Genomic DNA, 21,896 nt, shown 5'->3' on the forward strand with positions numbered 1-21,896 from the left:
ATCGAAAGGGTGTGAGAGGAAGGGGGCGAGATATGCCTAAACGATCCAGATAGATTATTACAGCATTCGCTGTCCTGCATCTTTATGGATCACAGACTCCTTTAAGAATCTATCAAAAGCTAAGAACTCTCAACCCAGCAAAACACCCCTTCTCCCCTCCATAAACCACAAAGGATTTCTGCCTGCTCTAGGATGGTTTTTGTCCCCCCACCCTGAAGTCCTAGACCCCAGGTGAAGCACCCCTGACTTCTTCCACAAGCACACCCAGCGCCCCTGGCACTTTCCTTTATGGAGCGAGTCCTCGTCACAGGTGACAGCGCTGTGTCTCTAACAGAGCCCTCACTTCCCATGTGGTTCGCTCATCTTTTAGCCACAGCTCTGGCTGGGATGCTCAGGGTCAACCTCTTGCCCGCGGTTGGCCGCGGCGTCCAGTGACATTTACTTAACAGCCTGTGTCCCGTCCGTGTCAGAATTAAGACATCAAAGGAAGTGTCAGCCTTCCTTGAACAGATGTGCTGACCTTCTAACTTCTATCGGAACGGCCGCCAGGAGAGCAGCCTGGTAGGGAAAGCACTGGGCCAGAAGGCAGGAGATTCTGGTCTCTGGTCTTGGACCAGTGGTATGAACTCGGGCGAAGCACTGAGACTGGGATCAGCTCCCTCGTCTCTAAAGGGGGGTGACCATAGTTGCCTGGGCAAAGCGAATCACGCCTGAGAAAATGCTCTGCAGATGGGCAAGTGCTGTACAGATATGGTTATTATTGCTAAGGCAAGCCATACGGGAACCAATTATATTTTGGAATGTTATTTGATCCCCCCAGACAGAGTCACAAGCCCAGGCCATGAACATCTTTTCCCAAGAAAGACTATCTGCCTTGATCTTTCTTCCTAAAAGGTCTGAAGCCCTGCTCAGTGTCACAGACTCGGTGTGTTGTCACCCCCACCCCTGCCCCGACCCGGGTCTCCCCACTAGCAGCCATTCCTCAGGGGCCTGAAACAGACAAGTTCCATTTGACAAGCTCAGGCCCTCCTGGGAAGGAAATGATCACAGAAGGGGCCGGAAGTTTTCTGAATAACACATGCTTCTGATCTGAACCAGATCAGCTCTCTCAAGTCATTCGGCCTATGCCCAGAGGGCGTACTTAGCGCTGCCCCAGGAGGGTTCGGAGGATGCAGCCAGCCTCCTGTAGCCCATGGAAGGGCAAGAAGAGAGGCACTTCAGCATCCAGTGGCCCGGCAGCCCGGGGGTGAGAGGGCCCTGCGAGTCAGCACCGTGCGCTAAGTTTACCCCCGCTGCCCCATGATGGTCCCAGCAGCCGGCAACAGGGCCCCCAATCGCCCTCTACTCTGAGTATCCAGGCAAGTAGAGCGAAACAGACTTAATCTTCTCTTGGCTTTTGCATGTAAGTAAAACCTTCGATTTTCAGTTCCTTACTTTCAAATAGTCAATAATCCTTTGAGGATAACACCCCCCCCAAAAAAAATCCTAAAAATGGAATTTATACATAATAGAATTAGACACACCATAAATCATCTAAGTATCTCCAGAGCGAGAGGTATGAACCAAGAATTAATACCAAGAATGAACACTTCTTGTTCCTGTGAAGATTTCGGAGCACAATTTTTTTTCTTTAACAATGAAGAGTAAGAAACAAATAAAAGCGCATACCGTCCAGCAGGGTATCAAAGTGTATGGCCTGCAAGTATTCCTTCTCTCGCATGAAACCTTTGAGGGGAGTGGCCCAGCCTTCGCTCAAAACTTGGACCCACTGAAGATCCAGCTGCAAAACACAAAAGCAGGTGAACATTTCCATAAGCTCTGTTTCCCAGCCATCTGGCCCCAGGGCAGGCCTTTCTCATTGGCTGGCAGAGGAATGAAGGCAGAACCTTTCATGTGTTAAGTGTTCCATTTTGATGCCAACCACACAGGATTAAGGGGCCAGATAAGCTTGAGCTAGAACTTTCCTACGGGAGAGTGGTGATCTAAAAATTGAGGTGCAGAGAGCCTCATGATGGGCAACTGTATTAACATCTGCTGTTCATGCTTTCCTTTTTTTTCCCCCTACAAAAATTCTGGTCGGGCTACATATTTTCACCAAATGTACTAGGTAGTTGACTGAAATTGGCAAATCATTGACTCGAAAAGTCCAAAATTCTTAGCATGATACTGAAAGCCCTTCAAGCTCTGGCCCTTTGGGCTGATGTAGAGATTTCCTACCTCCTCCCAGGCCTCTCCTCCTCCCCACCTGAAATTCCTATTCATCCTTTAAACCCCGAAGCATGGGTCACAGCTCTGCTGACCTTTCCTGCCATCCCTACGACCAAAACAATGCTTAGATTATTTGAAGATTTTTTGTTCCTTGCAGCCCATTTTGTTATTGGAACTATCATTCCACACTGTAATTATAATTATGTACTTCTCATGCTCCTGGAGCATTGGAGTACTCAGAATTTCTTCTGTAGGGTCAGGGGCTTCTGCTTATATATTGGCCACGCCTTCTTCAAAGAGGTATGAATGAGCTACAACAGGTTCCCAACTTACTCTTCCTCTTATAAAAATGTCCAAGGTTTTAAGGGATAAGAAAAAGTTACCAATGAAGATCTGATCAGCTGGTAAGGACCAATAACACTGACCCATACAAAGCCAAAGGCATCTGCCGTGCACTTGGTGGGACTCTGCAGCCTACACGTTCCAGGCAGTAAAATCCGTGTGACCAAAGGGTCTACACCTTTCCCCGAGGCTGCACTCTGCCTCCTTAGGAAAGAATGGGATTTGCAGAGTAGGAAAAGATTCCTATCACTTTAGATCAGGGTGGCTCTTTGTTTTCTCCAAATTCCTTCTAGATTGTCCAAAAAAAAAAAAAAACCGCTTGCATTCTTTTTTTTTTTTTTTTTTAACTTGCATTCTGAACTAACTTTTCTCAGCAGCCACCAACAAATGGATACCGCCCCATGCCTGCACTCTGGCGTAACTGAAGATATAACGACGACTATTTGATGCTGTCCTCTGCAGAACAGAAGTTATCTGCGCAGCCTGCCTCTGCCCCTGGCACTGACCGGCTACCTTGCGGCAGCTCCTGGTGAGAGATCTGCTTGGCAAGAGGTTTTTAAAAAAAAAAAAAAAAAAAGGCAAAAATGAAGTGTTTTTCTTTATGGACATTGCATTTCCCTTATCCATACCTTATTATCCAGAGTGATTGTAAACAGATCATAATGATGTCGATGAAGCCTAATTCTCCTGGGGCCAGCCCACACCATCTTACCTTGGTAATTTCTAACGAAGGGAGAGCTTCGGCCTCAGCCCGGACTTGGTCAAGTTTGTTTTCTGGCACGAAGAGCTCATGGACGCCATTCATGATCGTGTGGGGTACAATGTTCTGAAAGGAAGCAGAATTGGTAACAATTTGAAATGAAAACTGTAAAAAGAATGCTTTAGTAAATAAATGACCTATCGTGACTTTATGCAATTAAAAAAAAAAAGCGCCCTGGTCCACCCACCTGCTCTTGTAGGAGCTCCACCACCTGCTGGACACAGTCACTCACTGAGGACAAGTTGGTTTTCAGCACCCGCTCGGGGGTTTCAGGTTTCTCATAATCAGAATCAATACCCGTGAACCCTGCAAGTCAGGAGGGTGAAAATCACATCGGCACCAACGGAACAGGCTTGCTAAACAGTACGGTTTAACCCATGTTGGAATAATGCATTACACTGAGAATTCAGGTTAGACCAGAAAAGGTCATCAGCTGTCCCTGACCTCTAGGCATAGGTAAGTATATATCTGTATATATTTACCTAGCTGTATTTTCAATATAGAAAGCCCCCAAATTATCAACAAAATGTGGCTAGGACCAAGCCCTCTGCAGCTGATTAGAATCCAAAAGGAAGACGAAAAGAAGAAAAAACTCTGGAACCCTCCCCTTAAACACACACTCGTGGATACACACCCATTTCAGGGACCTGAACTTGACCGCTTACGGCTGAGGTGACAGTTCTTGCAAAACACCAGCCCCCGTGTTAATGGGCCCGTGGACGTACTGAATATACCGTGGTTCAATAAAAAGTTGTGTGTGCTAGATGCAATTGTGGAAAACAGTTCTTGAGACTTCAGACAGGTTTCTGGGGATGGAGCACGAAGGCTCGAGAGCACAGGTTGCCGGCGCTCCTACCTTTGATCTCCCCAGCTCGGGCTCGCTTGTAGAGGCCTTTCACGTCTCTACTTTCACAGATGTTTAGAGGGGCATCCACAAAGATTTCAAAGAACGGCAGTCCTGCCGATTCATGGATTTTGCGGGCATTCTCACGATCCTGGGGGGGGGAACACATTCGACAAGGTGAACGAGAGGTTTCGCAATGGAATTCTTCATCGTGAACCGGTGTGTGCCCTGGTGCTTGATAGCTTTGGGTTAACACAGCATGCGGGCTCTGCAGAGGTGGCAGGGAATCGGTCCTCTAGAGTAAAGTCCAGAAACATTCCCCTGGTGAGCACAGCTCTTTCAAGGGCTTTCAGAGAAAGCCACAGAGAAGAAATCTCTGCTGAAGGACAGGGCTGGCCACATGGGAGCATTTCATTCATAGGGAGTGTTCAAAGCACGTGGCATCCTATTTGTAGCTCCCAGAAATTTCCTGGTTTAGAACAAGAAGAGTGTCCCTCTTCCTCAGCAATTCCAACATTAAGCACACATGACCTGAGGCTTTGGCAGTGAACTGCCGTTTCCTTTAGCAAACTAAGCTTTCCGACTCTGGAGATGTGAGATTACAGGACTTTCGACTTTTTCTTGTTTAACTTTTTCTTCCTTTCAACTCCGGCCAAAAGGTGAGTGTGGAAGGGTCTATGTCAGCTGGTGCCTGGGCATCTGGAAATGAAGGAGCTCTCTAGACAGGACCGATACTAAGTAGAGGAAATGAGGGAGCAAGGGAAGAAAAGGCGGGGGAAATTGAACCTACAACAGCCCTGGGTGCCCAGCCCTCACCGACTCCTTTTCCAGCCTTGTGTGTGCCACCGCATCCTTTTACCTTGGTGAAAGGAGAAATGAAGCTGGTGATGCAGACCAGACCAGCATCGGCAAACAGCCTGGCCACCTCAGCAATCCGGCGAATATTTTCTTCTCTGTCCCCGGGGGAGAATCCAAGGTTTTTGTTAAGGCCGTGACGTACATTGTCCCCATCAAGGGAGTAGCACGGGATGGCGTGAGAGACCAGGTACTCTTCCAGAGCAAAACTGATGGTGGTTTTTCCAGCACCGGAGAGACCTGTTCATTATAATCATTTGACCTCAAATCAAAACCACTACAATCTAGGAAAAGCATAGTTTACTGCAGGTCAAAGTACTTGCATTTCTTCCAAACTTCGAAATAACCATCTGTCCCCTATTAGAATTACAGCATTTCAAAGCAAGTGGGGTTCATAAGTAGGGAGAGACCTGGGGGTTGTACATGGTTCTTGGTGGGTTCTATTTTGCCTGCAGCGTGTTTTAAAGATGAGAACATTGTGCATACAAATCCAGATTCTAGCTTCTCTTGGAAAAAAAATCAGAAGATCTGGCGACCGTGTTCTCATGTCCCCTCCTGCCAGCAATCAGCTGGAGTGGAGAGGACAGTCAGTCCTGGAGACTGGGAGGCCCACCTCTCCTACGGAGGCTGCTAAACAAACCATTTGACAATAGATCCCTTTGGCTTCAAGATTTTTCCAAAATGATTCTCAAAACATGAAGACAGTCATCCCAAGCTAGGCTATAGATGTGTTTAGAGCTGCCCTACACTCTTCGGGGTCTGGAGCCTTTCCATGAGAACAGAGTTACCATGTGCCTTTTACCATGGTTTCAAAGCGCATTGGCGGGGGACACGCTGTATGATTTCTATCTGAGGGAAATCATGAGGAGAAAGGGAGTGCTCCAAAAATCTAGTTGTCCTAAAGACCTCTGGACCTGAAAAACGGAGCACTGTGCCAAGCCTCTATCGGGGAGTACCCAGGCACGGGAGAGGAAAAGTTAGGGCGAAGAAAAGAAGGTCAAGAGCTTAACATGTAGAAGACGGCAGGAGGAAGGAGGGAAAAGACAAAAAAGGTAAGAGAAAAGCAGGGACGAAGGACAGAAGGGAATAAAGACTTGGAAAGAGGGGCTCCCAGCCAGCTCAGTCAGTGGCACATGCGACTCTTGATCTGGGGGTCATGAGTTCAAGCCCCACGTTGAGTGCAGAGATTACTAAAAAACAAATAAACTTTAAAAAAATGACTTGGAAAGAAAGGTGATGTACGAAAGGCAAACAGTTTCCACAGCGTTAGTTATGTTTTCAAGTCACACCCTTGGCCCTCACAGAGAATCACGAGAAGCAATGGCTCCATGAGGGATGTGCCGCCATCTTTGTAAATCATTGTTGAAGACACTATTACATTATTTGTGTGGCTCAGTTTCATTTGAACAGGGACCTAGGTGATAAATTCCTCTTAGAATTGTGTCCAGTGTGAGATAGAAGAAACAGAATTCCTGAATCTCTGGCATGTTCTCTCACATTGGAAAATGAGGGAAATAATAGAGATTTCTTTCAGTTTTGCCTCAGGTCTCAAAACGAAGAGCTAAAGCACAATAACTGGATTAAACTAGATTGTTGGCATATTTATTTTAATGCACTGAGGTCGCACGAATTACACGTCCCGAGAGCTTTATTTCCTAAGGGCCAGGTGCTGTGCTGTCTACACATGCTTTATTTTATTTAGTCCTACCCGCATTCCCAGGGGCGGGTTCTATCCTTATCTCATTTCACAAATAAGAAAAGTGAGGCTTAGCCAGCTTCCTTGGCCTGTCCAAAATCACACAGTTAATGTAAGTGCAGCTGGGGGCTCACAACCAAGTCTCTGGATGTGAAGTATTTGTTTCTCTTGGTCTGCCTGCACAATAGCCTATCTCTGTAACATAAGAATACAGAATAAATTGGGAAAAGATTTTTTTTTTTTTTTTTTTTATGAGTAAGATAGGGGAAGTCCATCCCTTAGGGTCTTTTTCCTCTTCTACCAGTTACCTTTTGTTTTTAAGGCTGTCCCACATTATAGAAAGTGGACTCTGTGTTTGTCCCAATACAGAAATTGGACAAACCCATGAGCGCAAACACGTAACAAGAGGGCAGCTTCTGGAAGTCAGCTGTTTTATCTACTGCCACACAGCATGTCTCTTAGACGGAGTCGGGGGAATATCCCGACAGGATTCATGACAAGTGAACGCTGCCTTTTGGAAGATAGCAAGCTCCTCGCCCACCGTCTGTCCCCAGCCCACCAGCTGCATAAAGGTGTTCCACCACGGATGAATGAAATCAGGAGACCAAAGGCAAGTGCCTCAGGCACCAGGAAAAACTCTGAAGAAGGAGGAGGAGGCTGATGGAGACAGGAACAGGAATGACTGAAGAGCAAGGGAAAGGGTAAGGCAGGTGCCTGCCTGCCACACTCTTCAGCATTCCCTTCAGGTTGGATTAATCAGCATTTGGGTTTTTTAGTTTTTGGTTTTTTTTTAAGATCTATTTATTTATTTGAGAGAGAGAGAAAGAGAGCAAGCAGGGGTTAGAAGGAGAGGGAAAGAGACAAGCAGACTCCGCACTGAGCATGGAGCCTGATCTCACGACTGCGAGGTCATGACCTGAGCCGAATCAAGAGTCAATCACTTAACCCACTGAGCCACCCGGGCGCCCCAATAAACCGGAATTTATGAGCAGGCAGTACCACACAGTTGATCTCAGAACCTGGGTAAACATCTTTGCGTCAGTTTGAAATACCGTGTCTATGGTATTTCCTTCTGAGTCCGGGCTACGCCGGACTTCTATTCCCAGGGATCAACTTCCTCTACCTTGTGCTCAGAGCCTAAGGGAACAGCCCCAGACTAATTCCTGTCCCATCACTAAGTCTTAGCTGTGACATTCTGAGGCTATAAAAACACAGGAAAAGGGAGAGATTCGTTTGGTCACCTCCGTGGGAGTGAATTATTTCTATTTACAAGGGGCAATCCTCAGCTAAGTGGAAATCACTGGTTTTCCTTCCTGTGCGGATCCTTATGTTTTCAGTTTTCTGGGTTTTTTTAATATTAAGTGAAACAGTTCTCTAGGATGTTAAAACATCAGAAAACAATAAAGAATTCTCTAAACACCCAAAACCTTGGAGACAGCCAAATGCTCGCTATCGAGTTAGGAAGGCTCCATCATGAGTACCAGTAAATGCATTTAGGCATGAGCATGAGAATGACGGGATCCCCTCAACCTGAAAGGGGGCGGGGGAGGCCATCGTCAACTTGCCCCTTTCCTGCCAAAGAGGAGAGAGGCAAGAACGAGAGAAGTCCCATGCCTCCATCTTGGGCCTTCTTCCCACTCATGGCAGCAGCAGGGGTGACGGCCAGGCTTTGTACCACTGCTCTCTGCCTCGTCCCAGTGTTAAAGTAAACACATCATGTGTTACACTAAGTTCCTTAACATTGTATGTCACACATCAATTTTCAATTAAAACAAAAAAAGTATCAACATGGCATACCTGTCAGCCACACGGTACATCCTCGGAATCCACCCCTTGTGCCAACCACCTGCCCTCTCTTGTTCCTGGTCACGTGGTGGGCCTGATAGACGACGTTGGTGGATTTCTGCTGGCTCTCCTACAAAACAAGACCAAGCCCAATACTGTGTGAATGAAATAACACAATAGGTATACCTAGAAGAATAATACAATATGTATACATATAATAATACAATAACTATACGTATAATACAATATGTATACTATATATACATATAATATATATGATAATACAGTATGTATACAATAAGTATATATACACATACGTATACAGAAATAATAAAATAACAGAGGACAGTAATAGTCATCCCTAACCGAAACCCCTCTTTTATGATTGGCACACAGAGTGACATTTATTAATTCTACTAAATCAGAAAAAGACACTGCCTTTAGAATACCCATCATGACCCTCTGAAAGTATAATCTGAATGAGACAATTATTGACACGATGTAAAAGTTTGGGTTCTGTGACATTTAAAAATGTGCACCTTTAGGTAATGGTTAAGGGAATGCATGTTCTCTACCAGATCCTATGGAAGTCGACGGGAAACAACCCAGTTCATCCAGCCCCCGGGGAAGTCCTGGGGAGGGGCTGGTTGAGCCCCACTCTGTACGGAGCCGGGGAGAGGCACTGATCACAGAGCAAAGCACTGAGTCAGGGGCACCATCTTGGTCCCACACAGACATGTCTTTCAAGCACAGTCCCTGAGCGAGGTACGGCGCATGAGGCTACTTCTTCTCAAGCTCTACACTCTGTTTCCACTTTCCCAAGGGTCAGTGTGAACTTTTAATCTTTCAGAAAGCCCTGCAGAAATAGAAATGGGCCAGTTATTAGTCTTGGAGGCTAATGCGAATCTCAAATATCTTTATTTTGGCTGCAATAAAATCAGCCAGTAAGGGCAGAGATTATCTGATCCCGATCCTAAACTCTGGATGCTATGAGTCTGATGAATAAAAATGGTAACACAAGCCAATAAGTACAGTTGCTGGTGGACATTTCTAAAATAGCATGTGATCCCAGGGCAGGGGGGGTGGGGGGTGTGGAGAACCCATCATGATGGTTAAATAAAAATGTTGGGAACAACTCCTATATGTCTTTGGTGTGGTAACTGAATTTCTGTTGACAGATGGAATCCAAGTCTCTGAACTGTAAAAATCTATGGAGCCTTTTAAACTACACACATGTAAATCCACCAGAGCTTAAAAAAAAAAAAAAAAAAAAGCATCAGTATTCTTTGAGCAAGACCCAGAGAAAACTCTGAGCCACATGTGGACCATTTTATATTCTGGAGCAAATTAAATCACTTCTTTATGGCACCTCATTTGGGGGGGAAAAAAAAAACCCACCAAAAAGGGGAATACAGCTAGGACTGTTTGGGGGCTTACAGGAGATAATGTGTGGGAACATACTCTGTAAAAGGCCAAGTTCTCTTCCCAAACGGATGCTGACGATGACTAGTGAGTGTGTATACCCACAACAGGAGAGGCCGAGAGGTGAAGGAGCCCCTTGCTGGCCGTTGGGGGCTCAGAAGGTGGCGCCCACCAGGGGGGCTGGGCCCGCCAGGGGGGCCCGGAACCCAGCAGAGGCACAGCCCAGGCAGGAGACGGGCATTGCCAGGGTCCGACGGAGCCAAAAGGAAGGTGCTGAGGGCACAGGTGGGATCAGCTGGGCGAAGTTACATAAATCTTCTGAGGCTGGATGCACTGATCATCCTCCAGGCAAATGCGCTGATCATGCTTCCGTCAGAACCCAAGAAGCACTAGAAGCTTCATAAATGAGGTCAAATTAGATGAGCTCAGGAGATATTCTAGCAGTATTCCCCCGGGCTGAACAAATCCCCTGAAGGGATCCCGAGTCCTTTGTTCCAAGTGTCATTTATAGCTCAAGGACAACAGTCACATTGCCTTTTTCTCTGTTTCCTTGTAATCACTGCTTTTTATTCAAGGAAATTATGGCTGGATATCAGGCCCCAAAGTCAGTGCATCTGTTCATTCATGGGTTCTCTCAGCAAATGTTCATGTAAATGAGCCCCTACTACCTGCCAGGGACCATCCTAGGCACTGGGAATCTAGTGCTAAACCAAGAAGGATCCCCAGCATCACTTTGGGGGGAAATACAGGCAAAAAGATCAAGTAACTGGGGTCCCACGCCCTGTGCAGAGGGTCTCTTACACATACTTGTATACCATATGAAGATATATGTAAAGAACACCCGCAACTCAACAATAAAATGAGTAAAAATCTGAACAGTCACTTCACCAAGGAAGATACACAAATGGCCAGAAAGCACATGATGGGCTCAGTGTCGTTAGTCATAAGAGAATGCAAAGTAAAACCCACATGAGACGCCTTTGCTAAATCTAATGGCAACGAGGACATGCTCTCATGTTGACAGTGGAGGTATAAAGTGGGACAACCATCCCGGAGAGAAACCTGGCAGGTTCTTATAAAGCTAATCATTTACCTTCCCCGTGACTCAGCAACTGCATACATAGGCATTTACTCAAGAGAAAATATGTATCCACAAAAAGATGCGTACAACTTTATCTGGACAAAAACCGCAAATAGCCAAGTAACCATCCACAGGAAAATAGATCACACACACACGTACACACACACACACACACACACACACACACACACACACACACACCCCAACCACGTCGGAACAGCAGGTGTCCTGAAAGGGTTTGAGGTACACAGGTGTTGGAACTCACCAGATGTATACTTAAGATGGGCATTTCGTTACATGTAAATTTTACCACACACCAAAAAAGAGCCATTAAAAAAAAAAAAGTAAGCAAACAAGAGAATATATACCAAGACTCATATGGTGGAATTCTCTTGTTCAACCCTGCTGCCTTTTCCAAAAAAGGGCTCGGGTTCCAATCACAGCATACCTGACTTAAGGGGTGGCTGCTCACCTGGGCAACTGAACACCCACCAGAGCTTCATTTGTCCACAAAGATTGTTTTTTTCCTCTCTTTTGGCTGTCTTTCCCTCCCTCCAGGCAGAGATCCAGAATAAACTCTAAACTTTGTTAATCTGTGGAAACTTGTTAGGATCTTGTAAACTGCGTCCCCAACCAAGGGCTTGGTTTTCAAAAACTGTTCAGAATCCACGGGAAAGAACCACCACTATAGTGGTTAAGAGTTCACCTCTGAACTTTTTGGATTTTTATTAGCTGAATCTTCATCATGGGTGTTTGTACAGGATTTCTATCACTCCAGCAATGTTTAGACAAACAAAATCTTTTCAGATGGCCAGGTACTGGGCTTTTTTGTTCAGCAGAAAGTATTTTGCTTCTTTTTTTTTTTACGATTTTATTTATTTGACACAGGGGGTGGGAGCGGAGGGAGAGAGCGAGCACAAGCAGGGGGAATGGCAGGCAGGGGAGAAGCAGGCTCCCCTCAGAGCAGGGAGCCCGATGCAGGACTGAATCCCAGGACCCTGAGATCATGACCTGAGCCAAAGGTAGACGCTTAACCGACTGAGCCACCCAGGCACCCCAGTATTTTGCTTCTTATTTATCTTATATTTACCTTTGATTTTCTCCAAAGGCAAACAAAATAGAAGCAGGTATTTTGAATGATATTTGAACTGCAAAGAGGCGGGGCAGCCAAAAACTTTGCTTTGCTTTGCTGAAACCTTTACTGCCTTCTAAAGAGCATATGGTGTTCTAAGCATTGGAATGAGAGTGGCTGTCAGAAAAAGAATTCTATGGAAAACAAAACACATGTTAAAGAAAAAAAAATGTTTGCTTCCCTGTGTATAAACGGAACACACATCCTCAGCACCGCACCTCACACTGTCACTTGGTGGAAACCACAGAGTTGGTGGCATCTTCTATTCTGGGTGTCTGAATAAAATATGGCAAACATCCCTACCTTTTTCCAGGTTACTGACCCAGAAAAACTCCCTCCAGCATGCATAAGAGTAGCATGAGTATGGGTTTTGAGTCAAGCAAACCTGGATTTGAAACCTGCCTCGTGGCCTCCTGGGCAAGTCAGTAACATCCCTGAGCCTCCAGTCCTGCTCTGTAAAACGGGGCCAAGTATAGTTTCCTCATACGGTGGCCAAAAGGACGAAATAAAATGGTCTTCTACATAAAGTATCAAAGGTGAACCTTACGGGCCCTGGTGGCATTTAATCTAGCCCGGGGAAATCTTGGTCGTTTGTCTAAATCACCCAGATCGAGAAGCGTCCTAGGGACTTGGGTCTGCTCTCAGGCAGGTCTGGGCAGGTGGGGCTCAGGAGCAGATGAGGCAACGGGCAGCACAGTACTGTGCCTGGGGTGAAGAGTTACACACACATGATGTCCTTGCCACTGCTGCTCCAGTGATTCTTCTCTTTGACCCCAAAGTCCAGCCAGGAAATACACCGTTCCGAGGTGTACTCACCAGTTAACCGGCCTGCAGCCTCCTCCCTGTACCCCAGACTCTCCGCTCCCATGCTGGCCGTCTTGGTCATAAGCCCTCAGTTACCAGCACAGGATGGCCTTTGGTCCAGGTCAGCCTCCCATGCTACTGGGGGGGGAGGGGGGGGAACCTTGTCACACAGCCCCCCCCCCCCCCGGGGTTGCAGGGCTACCCCTGCCAGGCCCACCCCCTCAGTCCCATTGGCGCTGCAGGAGGGGAGGGGGGTGCCCAAGGAGCTTCTGGAACTCCAGGTGGGGTGGGCTAGGTGATGGCAGAAAGCCTCAGCCTTGACTTTGCGTGACTGGGAGAAAGGGAAAAGACGTGGGATGGTATCACGGCCAGGCGGGGCCTCCCGGAGCCCAGTCCAAGCCATGTGTCACAGGGAGCCTGTTGTGAAAGGCACGGCTCCTGCGGAACCAGGAAGCAGGAAACCATGCGCAAGGTTAGGGGTTTCCCTGTGCTCCAAGGCTTTTTTGACTTTTGCATAAAAGCAAGTGGATTCGAATTCGTCTACACCCTCCTGCCTCCCACGCAGCACAAACACAAACTGCAACTCCACTCTGTCCCTTTGAACTCAACCCTCACTGCTGAGCTGTTGGTGTCCCTGGTCTGTCGGGGACCGCTCCCTGAGTCTGTTCAAGATGCCTTTTCTAGTACCGCAGGCTACCAGGAGCGGCATTTCTCATGCATGATCTCAGGCACGGCTCAAAACCTGGGAGCTAAGCAGGCTGGGCATTGAGACCCACTTACAGATCTGGAAACTGCGGGCCAAAGTCCCAAACCTGGAAGATGCAAGACCCAGAGCCAGGCTTCCTGACCCAGTCCAGGTCTTCCTTCTGCCTACACTGAGCTCCTGGCTTCCAGCCCCAGCTGTGTGACTTCTGTAGGACAGGACTAGAGATAATGCCTATTCAGGCTTTCAATCCTACATAATAATGTAGTAGTTAAAAAATCATTCTCACTTCACTTGCATTACTTAAAATGAGGAGCTTCAAATGTGTTACAATTATCAATGTGGATTTATATTTCTTTCCTTTCAGATTATTTCCTTGGGACATATAACCCAAAATGAAATGCTTGAGTATTAAAAGTGGTGAACTACTTACTTCATAGATCTCACTGTGTATGGCCATTTCCCAGAAAGACGAAACCAAGTTGCCAGGCTACCCTAATACTTGTTTCTAAATAGTCCAACTGATTTGTTGTGTTTGCAATTTTATTGTTTTTTTCCCCCCTAGATTAGTTTATTTATTTCATTCAGAGGGAAAAAAATGCCTATGGAGAGAATCATGGAGCTTTTGGAAACTGATATCACAAATGGGAACCCCTGCGTGCTCCTCTGTACGTCCTGCTTGGTAAGGCAGAGTCTGAGTCAGCCAAAGCCACTGGTGGAAGCCTCCCGCAGAAGAGGGCACTAACAGGACCAGTGAAGTCTGCAAACAGCTGAGCAGCAAGAAGGCCGCCCCAACTCAACCTCCACGCAGTCACAACCCACTGGACATGGATGCTTCAATTCCAATCCCATGGTTACTGAGAGATAGGGGAATTTTAACTGAAGACGTGTCACTAGATTCAAAACAGATATGTTTTAAAGAGGAGTTTACTGGGGCGCCTGGGTGGCTCAGTCGTTAAGCGTCTGCCTTCGGCTCAGGTCATGATCCCAGGGTCCTGGGATCGAGCCCCGCATCAGGCTCCCTGCTCAGCGGGAAGCCTGCTTCCTCTCCCACTCCCCCTGCTTGTGATCCCTCTCTCGCTATGTCTCTGTCTGTCAGATAAAATAAAAAAAATCTAAAAAAAAAGAGGAGTTTACATGGAGGAAACTATGGTTCTATGACATTCTGTGGAAAGAGAGATGTTGGATGAGCCTCTGACCATGCTAAATCCAGTTCCGTGCACACAACTTTCACAATGAAATGTATTTACTTCTTATGCTAACTCTTGAGTTAGAAGGGGCAGCCCTATCAGGTAGCCGCTGTCAAAATACCAGTTGTGAAAACAGACAAGTGAGTTGACAAGTTCCTGAGAAAAGCTATTTTATTTATTTATTTATTTATTTATTTATTTATAAAGATTTTATTTATTTATTTATTTATTATTTATTTATTTTTTTTTTTAAAGATTTTTATTTATTTGACAGAGAGAGACACAGCGAGAGAGGGAACACAAGCAGGGGGAGTGGGAGAGGGAGAAGCAGGCTTCCCGCCGAGCAGGGAGCCCGATGTGGGGCTCGATCCCAGGACCCTGGGACCATGACCTGAGCCGAAGGCAGGCGCTTAACGACTGAGCCACCCAGGCGCCCCTATTTATTTATTTAACAGAGAGAGAGAGCACAAGTAGGCAGAGCGGCAGACAGAGGGAGAGGGAGAAGCAGGCTCTCTGCCGAGCAGGGAGCCCGATGCGGGGCTCAATCCCAGGACCCTGGGATCATGACCAGAGCCGAAGGCAACCGCTTAACCGACTGAGCCACCCAGGCGCCCCGAGAAGAGCAATTTAAATCACTTGTCAAAAACCATTATTGGACGGGGCGCCTGGGTGGCTCAGTCGGTGAAGCGTCTGCCTTCTGCTCAGGTCATGATCCCAGGGTCCCGGGATGGAGCCCCACCTGCTTGTCCCTCTCCCGCTGCTCCTCCCCCTGCTCTCTCTCTCTCTCTCTCTCTCAAGTAAAATTAAAAATTAAAAAAGAGGTAGCAAATGTGGAGTACTTGGGTTTTACTAAGCATTCAGTAAATATTTGTTGAGTGACTGATAGAAGTGTGATAAATAACCTGTCGGCTGATTGACTGATGTGACGTCCTTAAGCAATATCTCGTTCCTCGTGGGCACACAGCTTTCGCAGCCCTCGAGAAAATGGTATGTTCATAACTTCAGTCCTGGGCACCTTTATGTCATGTGCTGAAGTCTTCCTAAAGTGACACCCGCCGTGCCCTGCGTCTTCTCAGGATGTGACTCCAGAGCATAGGCAAAGCAGCCCGCACATTAAAATAAACAGAGTTCCCACTTACAAGTGCATTTGTAAAACATCCTTTGAAATTTGCATCAAAGAACTATGTGAAACAATCTGTGATTATGGTTTCTGGTGAGTTTCCCATATCTTCGGAGACTCAATTAAGCTGAGGGGACCCAATGTGTTCCAGTTGGTGCTGAAATCCTAGCCATCACCGAAATCTGGTAAAATATTAAACCGGACATCAATTCAATCCATTGCTTGAATAAGTGAAACAGGCCACATACTTTCTGAGCATATCCTCTCGTGGATTATTCCGCTGTTTTTCCAAGACAGCCAACTAAAATATATATATTATTGTGAGCTAAAAGAGTCCTTCAGCTTGAAATTGCCTGAAATCACCATTCTGAAAAGTTCATCAAAAAGAAAGCTTGCACATGGAAAGCTTGCTTACTCTCTGCACAAGCACAATTGAATTAAAAATCCATCTGTTATACTGCCTATTGTCTGTACACGGTGAGGAGGGCTCCTAAGGACAAGGAAGGTCACTAAAGGGGCGCCTGGGTGGCTCAGTCGGTTAAGCGTCTGCCTTTGGCTCAGGTCATGATCTCAGGGTCCTGGGATCAAGTCCCGCATCGGGCTCCCTGCTCAGCGGGGAGTCCGCTTCTCCCTCTCCCTCTGCCCCTCCTCCAGCTTGTTCTCTCTCTCTCTCTCACTTGCTCACTCCCTGTCTCTCAAATAACTAAATAAAATCTTAAAAAAAAAAAAAAAAAGGTCACTAAACCCATCATGCTCTGAGATAAACAGAATCATCAAACTTTGGTGTGGTCATTCCTGCCCAGCTCAAGTCCTCCTTTTATGTATACTACTTTGATGATTTTTGATGATTCAATTAAGAGAACTCGGGGATGGGAACTGACATCAGGAGACCCCATCTCCCCATCAACCATCAAGAGTGTACCCAGAGTGGGACGCATGGGTGGCTCACTCAGTTGAGCGTCTGACTCTTAATCTCAGTTAGGGTCTTGATCTCTGGGCAGTGAGTTCAAGCCCTGCCTTTGGCTCCACGCTGGGCATGGAGCCTACTTAAAAAAATTTTTTTTTCTTAAAAAAAAAAAAAGAGTGCACCCAGAGAGAAACTATTTCTGTGAAGAAGAACAAAGCAGAGGGCATTTGGGAGAGAGCCAGATTAATGCCTTTCTCAAGACTCACTGTCGTTATTATTAGGAGTACAGGACTCCAACCCATTGCAACACGACTTTGATGCCCAGCAGTCAATTCAAACAGATTAAATAAATCACTGCATGAGAAGTGTTTAAAACCATGCCCTTAGATGCCAGAGTTCTTCAGTGCTCCCTAGATAGCCTCTGCCTTTCCCTCGTATACCCTGAGCGGCTCTCAGCAATTCCCAGGGCTTTGTCTACCATCAATATGCTGTGGGCTGCCAAATCTCTATCTTCAGATATCCAAATGCCCCGGACATATGGTTCCCTGGAGCCTCTGAAACTCAGCATGATCACGACAGAATCCATCTCCCTGTCATCACCCCCTGTGCCTCTGCTCACATCCCTCAACACTTGGAATGACCTCCATCTGCTAAGCTACGAGTCATCCTACTGAGCCTTCCCTCTTAAAAAAAAAAAAAAGTCAATTTACCACTAAGTCAGTTTGGGCTGAGAACTACCTCTCAAGCCATCCCACTATTGTTAGTGAGCTAATCGCTGGTGAGAACGTCCCTGACAGCCTTCAGACTGAACCCCCTGCCTCTCTCCCCACCGGGTCGGCCTCTCCTTTGCCATCAGAGTCTAATTCTCTTGCTTAGAATCAGGGATATCAGGCCACAGACCTCACCCTTAGTAAGGGGTCATGACCACCTTTCTCAGCACTACCTACTGCCCTTCTTGGCCTTGAACCCTGCGCATGAGTCCAGAACCAGCCTTTTCCATGCTTCTAGGCTTTCCCCCACATTGTCCTTGCTTGGAATGTCCTTTTCTCTACGTGTCTGCTTACTCACTCCTGAAGGCCTGGCTTAGACACTGCTATGGGCCTCTGGCTAATCTTCCCAACCACGGATGGACTTGGCTTCTTCTGCCCCACAGTATCCTGTTTCTACTGATAGCTCGTTTCCCAAACTTAATCGTAAAACTCTCAAGGAGTATTTGTTCAAAATACAGATTCCCAAGACCAACCCCAAGATATTCTGATTCTGCTGGTCTAGGGTAAGACCCAAGAAACTGTGGTTGGTTGGCTGGTTGGTTTTCAAAGCGCCTCAGAGGATTTTAATGCGTAGGCAAATCTAGGCAATGCTAACCTATGTTAGAGAATTCATATTAATTGTGGTTATTTGCTGACACGTCTGTCTGCCTCACCAGATTAGGAGCTCTGTAGAGTCCGCTCTACCCACATTTGTCCAGGAATCCATGTGTCTGGAATATTGTAGGGGTTTCAGATTTACTGAATATTAACTATTTTCACTCAAACTAATTTGTCATGCCCGTGACAGTTTGTAAAATATGGCTTGTTATTCGAATGTCTATTATGGGCAAAGGTAGAGAGCCAGGGACTGGAATACTCTCGGAAGAATAGAGCAGCCAAGGTGGGAGGATGGGTGAGAAGAATGGTAAAAAGTCTTTTCAAAATCTTGGCACCGTTACAGACTGGGGGCGTAGCCACACCTATTGGTACTGGCAGATGAATTCAACAATATTAATTAAAAATCACCACACAGTCTCCGCACTCAGCGGCAAGTCTGCTTGAGGATTCTCTCTCTCTGCTTCTCCCCGAGCTATCTCTCAAATAAATAAAAAAATATTAAAAAAAAAAAAAATCCCCATACAGGGATGCCTGGGGGGCTCATTCGGTTAGGTATCTGCCTTCCGCTCAGGTCATGATCCCAGGGTCCTGGGATCGAGCCCCGCATCGGGCTCCCTGCTCAGCGGGAAGCCTGCTTCTCCCTCTCCCGCTCCCCTTGCTTGTGTTCCCTCTCTCTCTGACAAATAAATAAATAAAATCTAAAAAAAAAAAAAAATCACCATACAGATAGACTTTCTGGCCCCCCACCCCACTTCCCTAGACTGGAGGTATGTTCCCTTGAAGAAGATGAAGAGCAAGGGCAGTGACTGGTCATGCGCCCTGGTTCTGGCAGCTCTATGCCTTTGAGCCAATGAATTGACCTCTCAATCCCTCATTTGTAAAATGACTCCTATTTAATAGTCACTGCCTTACTGAGCTGTCAGGAGGATTAAATGAGAAAATGTACATGAAACAGCGCAGGGCCTGACCAACTGTTGAGCCCTCACTAAATGTTAGCTACAGTAAGAAAAATAGTTGTTATTAACGATAATTAAAAGTGTTCTTATTACTAAAAAATAATTATAATAACAATTAAGTGACTGGTAACAGGTAAAATTATCAAGACAGCCCTAGGGCTTTCCTCTGCTCAGTCTTCCCCCGCCACGAAACATGGAGTATAGAAAGAAATCTAACGATTTCCCTCAAAACTCAGGGGCATTCTCCTCTGGTTTCCAGCTATAAAGACCCCTCCTGCTCTGCATTTCTGACTCAGCACAGAGCAGACGGGACAGGGCCCCCTCACCCATGCACAAAATGCATCACTGTGCCTATGAACTAAAGCACATGTAAAAGTATCTGCAGTGGTCAGTCCCTGACGTGTCACAGAAACTAAGAGTTTCAGAATATGGCATCCCTCATCGTGTCCACTTCACAGATGGCAAAACTAAGGTTCCACGATGTTCGGTGTGTTACCCACGGTCACACAGATTCCTAAATCCAACTCTTCTTGTTCCGAATTGAGCAATCTTTGAGGCTCTTAAAGCTCAATTTAGTCACAAGACCATAGGGGGCAAATGAGTTGTTGGAAATTACCATGGCTTCCTTACAAAGCTGTGTTTGGGGCTGGCTGACAAAAGGTAAGCGTGCATACATGCCGCCTAAAAGAAGCCATTTTTTTCAGAGGATACAGTCTGGGCTCTGGAAAACACAGGTTTTGTTTATTTCATAACATTTACTCCTGACCCCCCACTCCTATTTCCTTAGATCTGGTTCCTGGGAATGACTTGGGCATTTCTACCCCAGATCCATTCCTGGGCACATGGACCAATCTCCTCTCCTTCTCCAGGGCATCAGCCAGAGTACCAGCTGGTCAATCTAAAACTTCTTAGAAACCATCTTTGCTCGCCGGGTTTGATGCTCACCCAGCAGGGCTGACACAGCTCTGTGGCTGGCCCTCTGCCGTGACATGCGCACTTTTTCCTTTCATCCCACACACCCCATACCTCCATATTCTACCCACGCATTGGTCTGGACCCCTGAGTTTCCCCCTGAAGTCCAAGCAGTCTCATTCTTCTGGGCCCATGCACATTCTTCTTTTTTTAATACTGAATTGTTAAATAAGTAATATCCACGTGACTCACAAACTTTCTATTGCAAGAAAGGTTCCCAGAAGAGGCTTGCTTCTACCCCCCCACTTCCACCTCTGAAGACAGGTAACCCCTTCTACCAGTTCCTTGTGTATCCTGACAGTTTCTTTACACAAATAGAAATAAAACTTAAACCATGGAGATATATGTTGAATCCTCCCTTCCACACTATTTACACATCTTGCTTTTTCAGATCTATCTTGGTGAACCTTTTTTTTTTTTTTTTTAAGGTTTTATATATTTATTTGACAGAGAGACACAGAGAGGGAGGGAACACAAGCAGGGGGAGTGGGAGAGGGAGAAGCAGGCTTCCCGCGGAGCAGGGAGCCCGATGCGGGGCTCGATCCCAGGACCCTGGGATCATGACCTGAGCCGAAGGCAGACGCTTAATTGACTGAGCCACCCAGGCGCCCCTTGGTGAATCTTTCCACATCAATACAGAGAGTTTTCTTATTCATTGTACCCCAGCGTAGTGTTCCACAGTACGGATATACCATAATATATTTACCTAGTTCCCTTTTGATAGATTTTTCCAATTTTTTACTACTGCAAACAATGCGGCAATGAATTGCCATATACTTAATTTTCCACATGTGAAAATATGTCAGTGGGATGAATTCTTAGAAGGGGGATTGCCAGGTCAATCAGTGTAGTCATTTGTAATTTTCATATATATAATTAAATTGCTCTCCACAGAAGATGCGTATTTCTGGAGATGACACCACACTGCATATTCCCATCAACACGCGAGTCCCAGGTCCTGGAACCTGTACAGACCATGTTACCAGGACTTTTGGATTTCTTCTAATCTAATGAATAAAAAATGGTATTTCAGTATGATTGTACTTTGAATTTCTATTATTCTGAGTGATGCTGCATACCTTTTATTATGTTCAGGATTGTTTGTATTTCCTTATTTATTTTTAAACTTTCATTTATACCCTTCCCCCATTTTCCTACTGCATTCTTAGTCTTTTCCTAATTGTTTTACAGGAGCTCTTCCCGTTGGTTCTTTGTTCCTTGACTTTATGATTGGTGTTACTTATGATCTTTCCTATGATGTCGCTCACCACAGAGTTAGTGTTTTTAATGTGGTTAAATTCATCAATCTTCTCTTTTAATTGCGACTCTAATGTTTCTGGTTATATTACAGCTTGGACACGATTGGTGGGGTTGAATGTCAGCACTACTTCAAGCAAGAAAAGAAAAGTAAGAAAAATACGGGGTTGTTTTGGTCTTACAAAAAAGTCTGAATAAAAAAGAGTGGTTGGGTTTTTGTTTCTTAGAAATTTCTATGATTCTTAAGGATTTTCCTCTGAAGAAGAGAGACAATATATAAACTCAATGGTAAATAGTACCTTTAAAGTTCTTACAAATCGTGAGATTTGATGAATTTATGAATATATTAAATGCACTTGTCTGTTTTATTACATTTTGAAAAATAATAAAACAAACTGTAATGACAGTGAGAAGTTCCACATACCTAATTCTTTTTTTTTTTTTTTTTTTAATGAGAGAGCAAGCACATGAGAGGGGGGAGGGTCAGAGGGAGAA

General features: G+C 45.8%; 1 protein-coding gene across 1 annotated transcript in view; it reads right to left on the reverse strand.

The window, feature by feature from the left end:
* The window catches only part of PAPSS2 (3'-phosphoadenosine 5'-phosphosulfate synthase 2), a 67,710-nt gene that overhangs the window by 18,730 nt on the left and 27,084 nt on the right, over positions 1 to 21,896 (reverse strand). Inside the window, exons 2-7 of the mRNA XM_032430247.1 lie at positions 8,503 to 8,620; positions 5,014 to 5,249; positions 4,167 to 4,305; positions 3,498 to 3,616; positions 3,263 to 3,376; positions 1,669 to 1,780 (exon numbers count right to left, since the gene is read on the reverse strand). Of these exons, the coding sequence (XP_032286138.1) occupies positions 1,669 to 1,780; positions 3,263 to 3,376; positions 3,498 to 3,616; positions 4,167 to 4,305; positions 5,014 to 5,249; positions 8,503 to 8,620 (838 nt within the window). The remainder of the gene's footprint in view (positions 1 to 1,668; positions 1,781 to 3,262; positions 3,377 to 3,497; positions 3,617 to 4,166; positions 4,306 to 5,013; positions 5,250 to 8,502; positions 8,621 to 21,896) is intronic.

The sequence above is a fragment of the Phoca vitulina genome, unplaced genomic scaffold (genome assembly GCF_004348235.1).
Source record: "Phoca vitulina isolate PV1807 unplaced genomic scaffold, GSC_HSeal_1.0 scaffold43, whole genome shotgun sequence".
Classification (NCBI taxonomy): domain Eukaryota; kingdom Metazoa; phylum Chordata; class Mammalia; order Carnivora; family Phocidae; genus Phoca; species Phoca vitulina.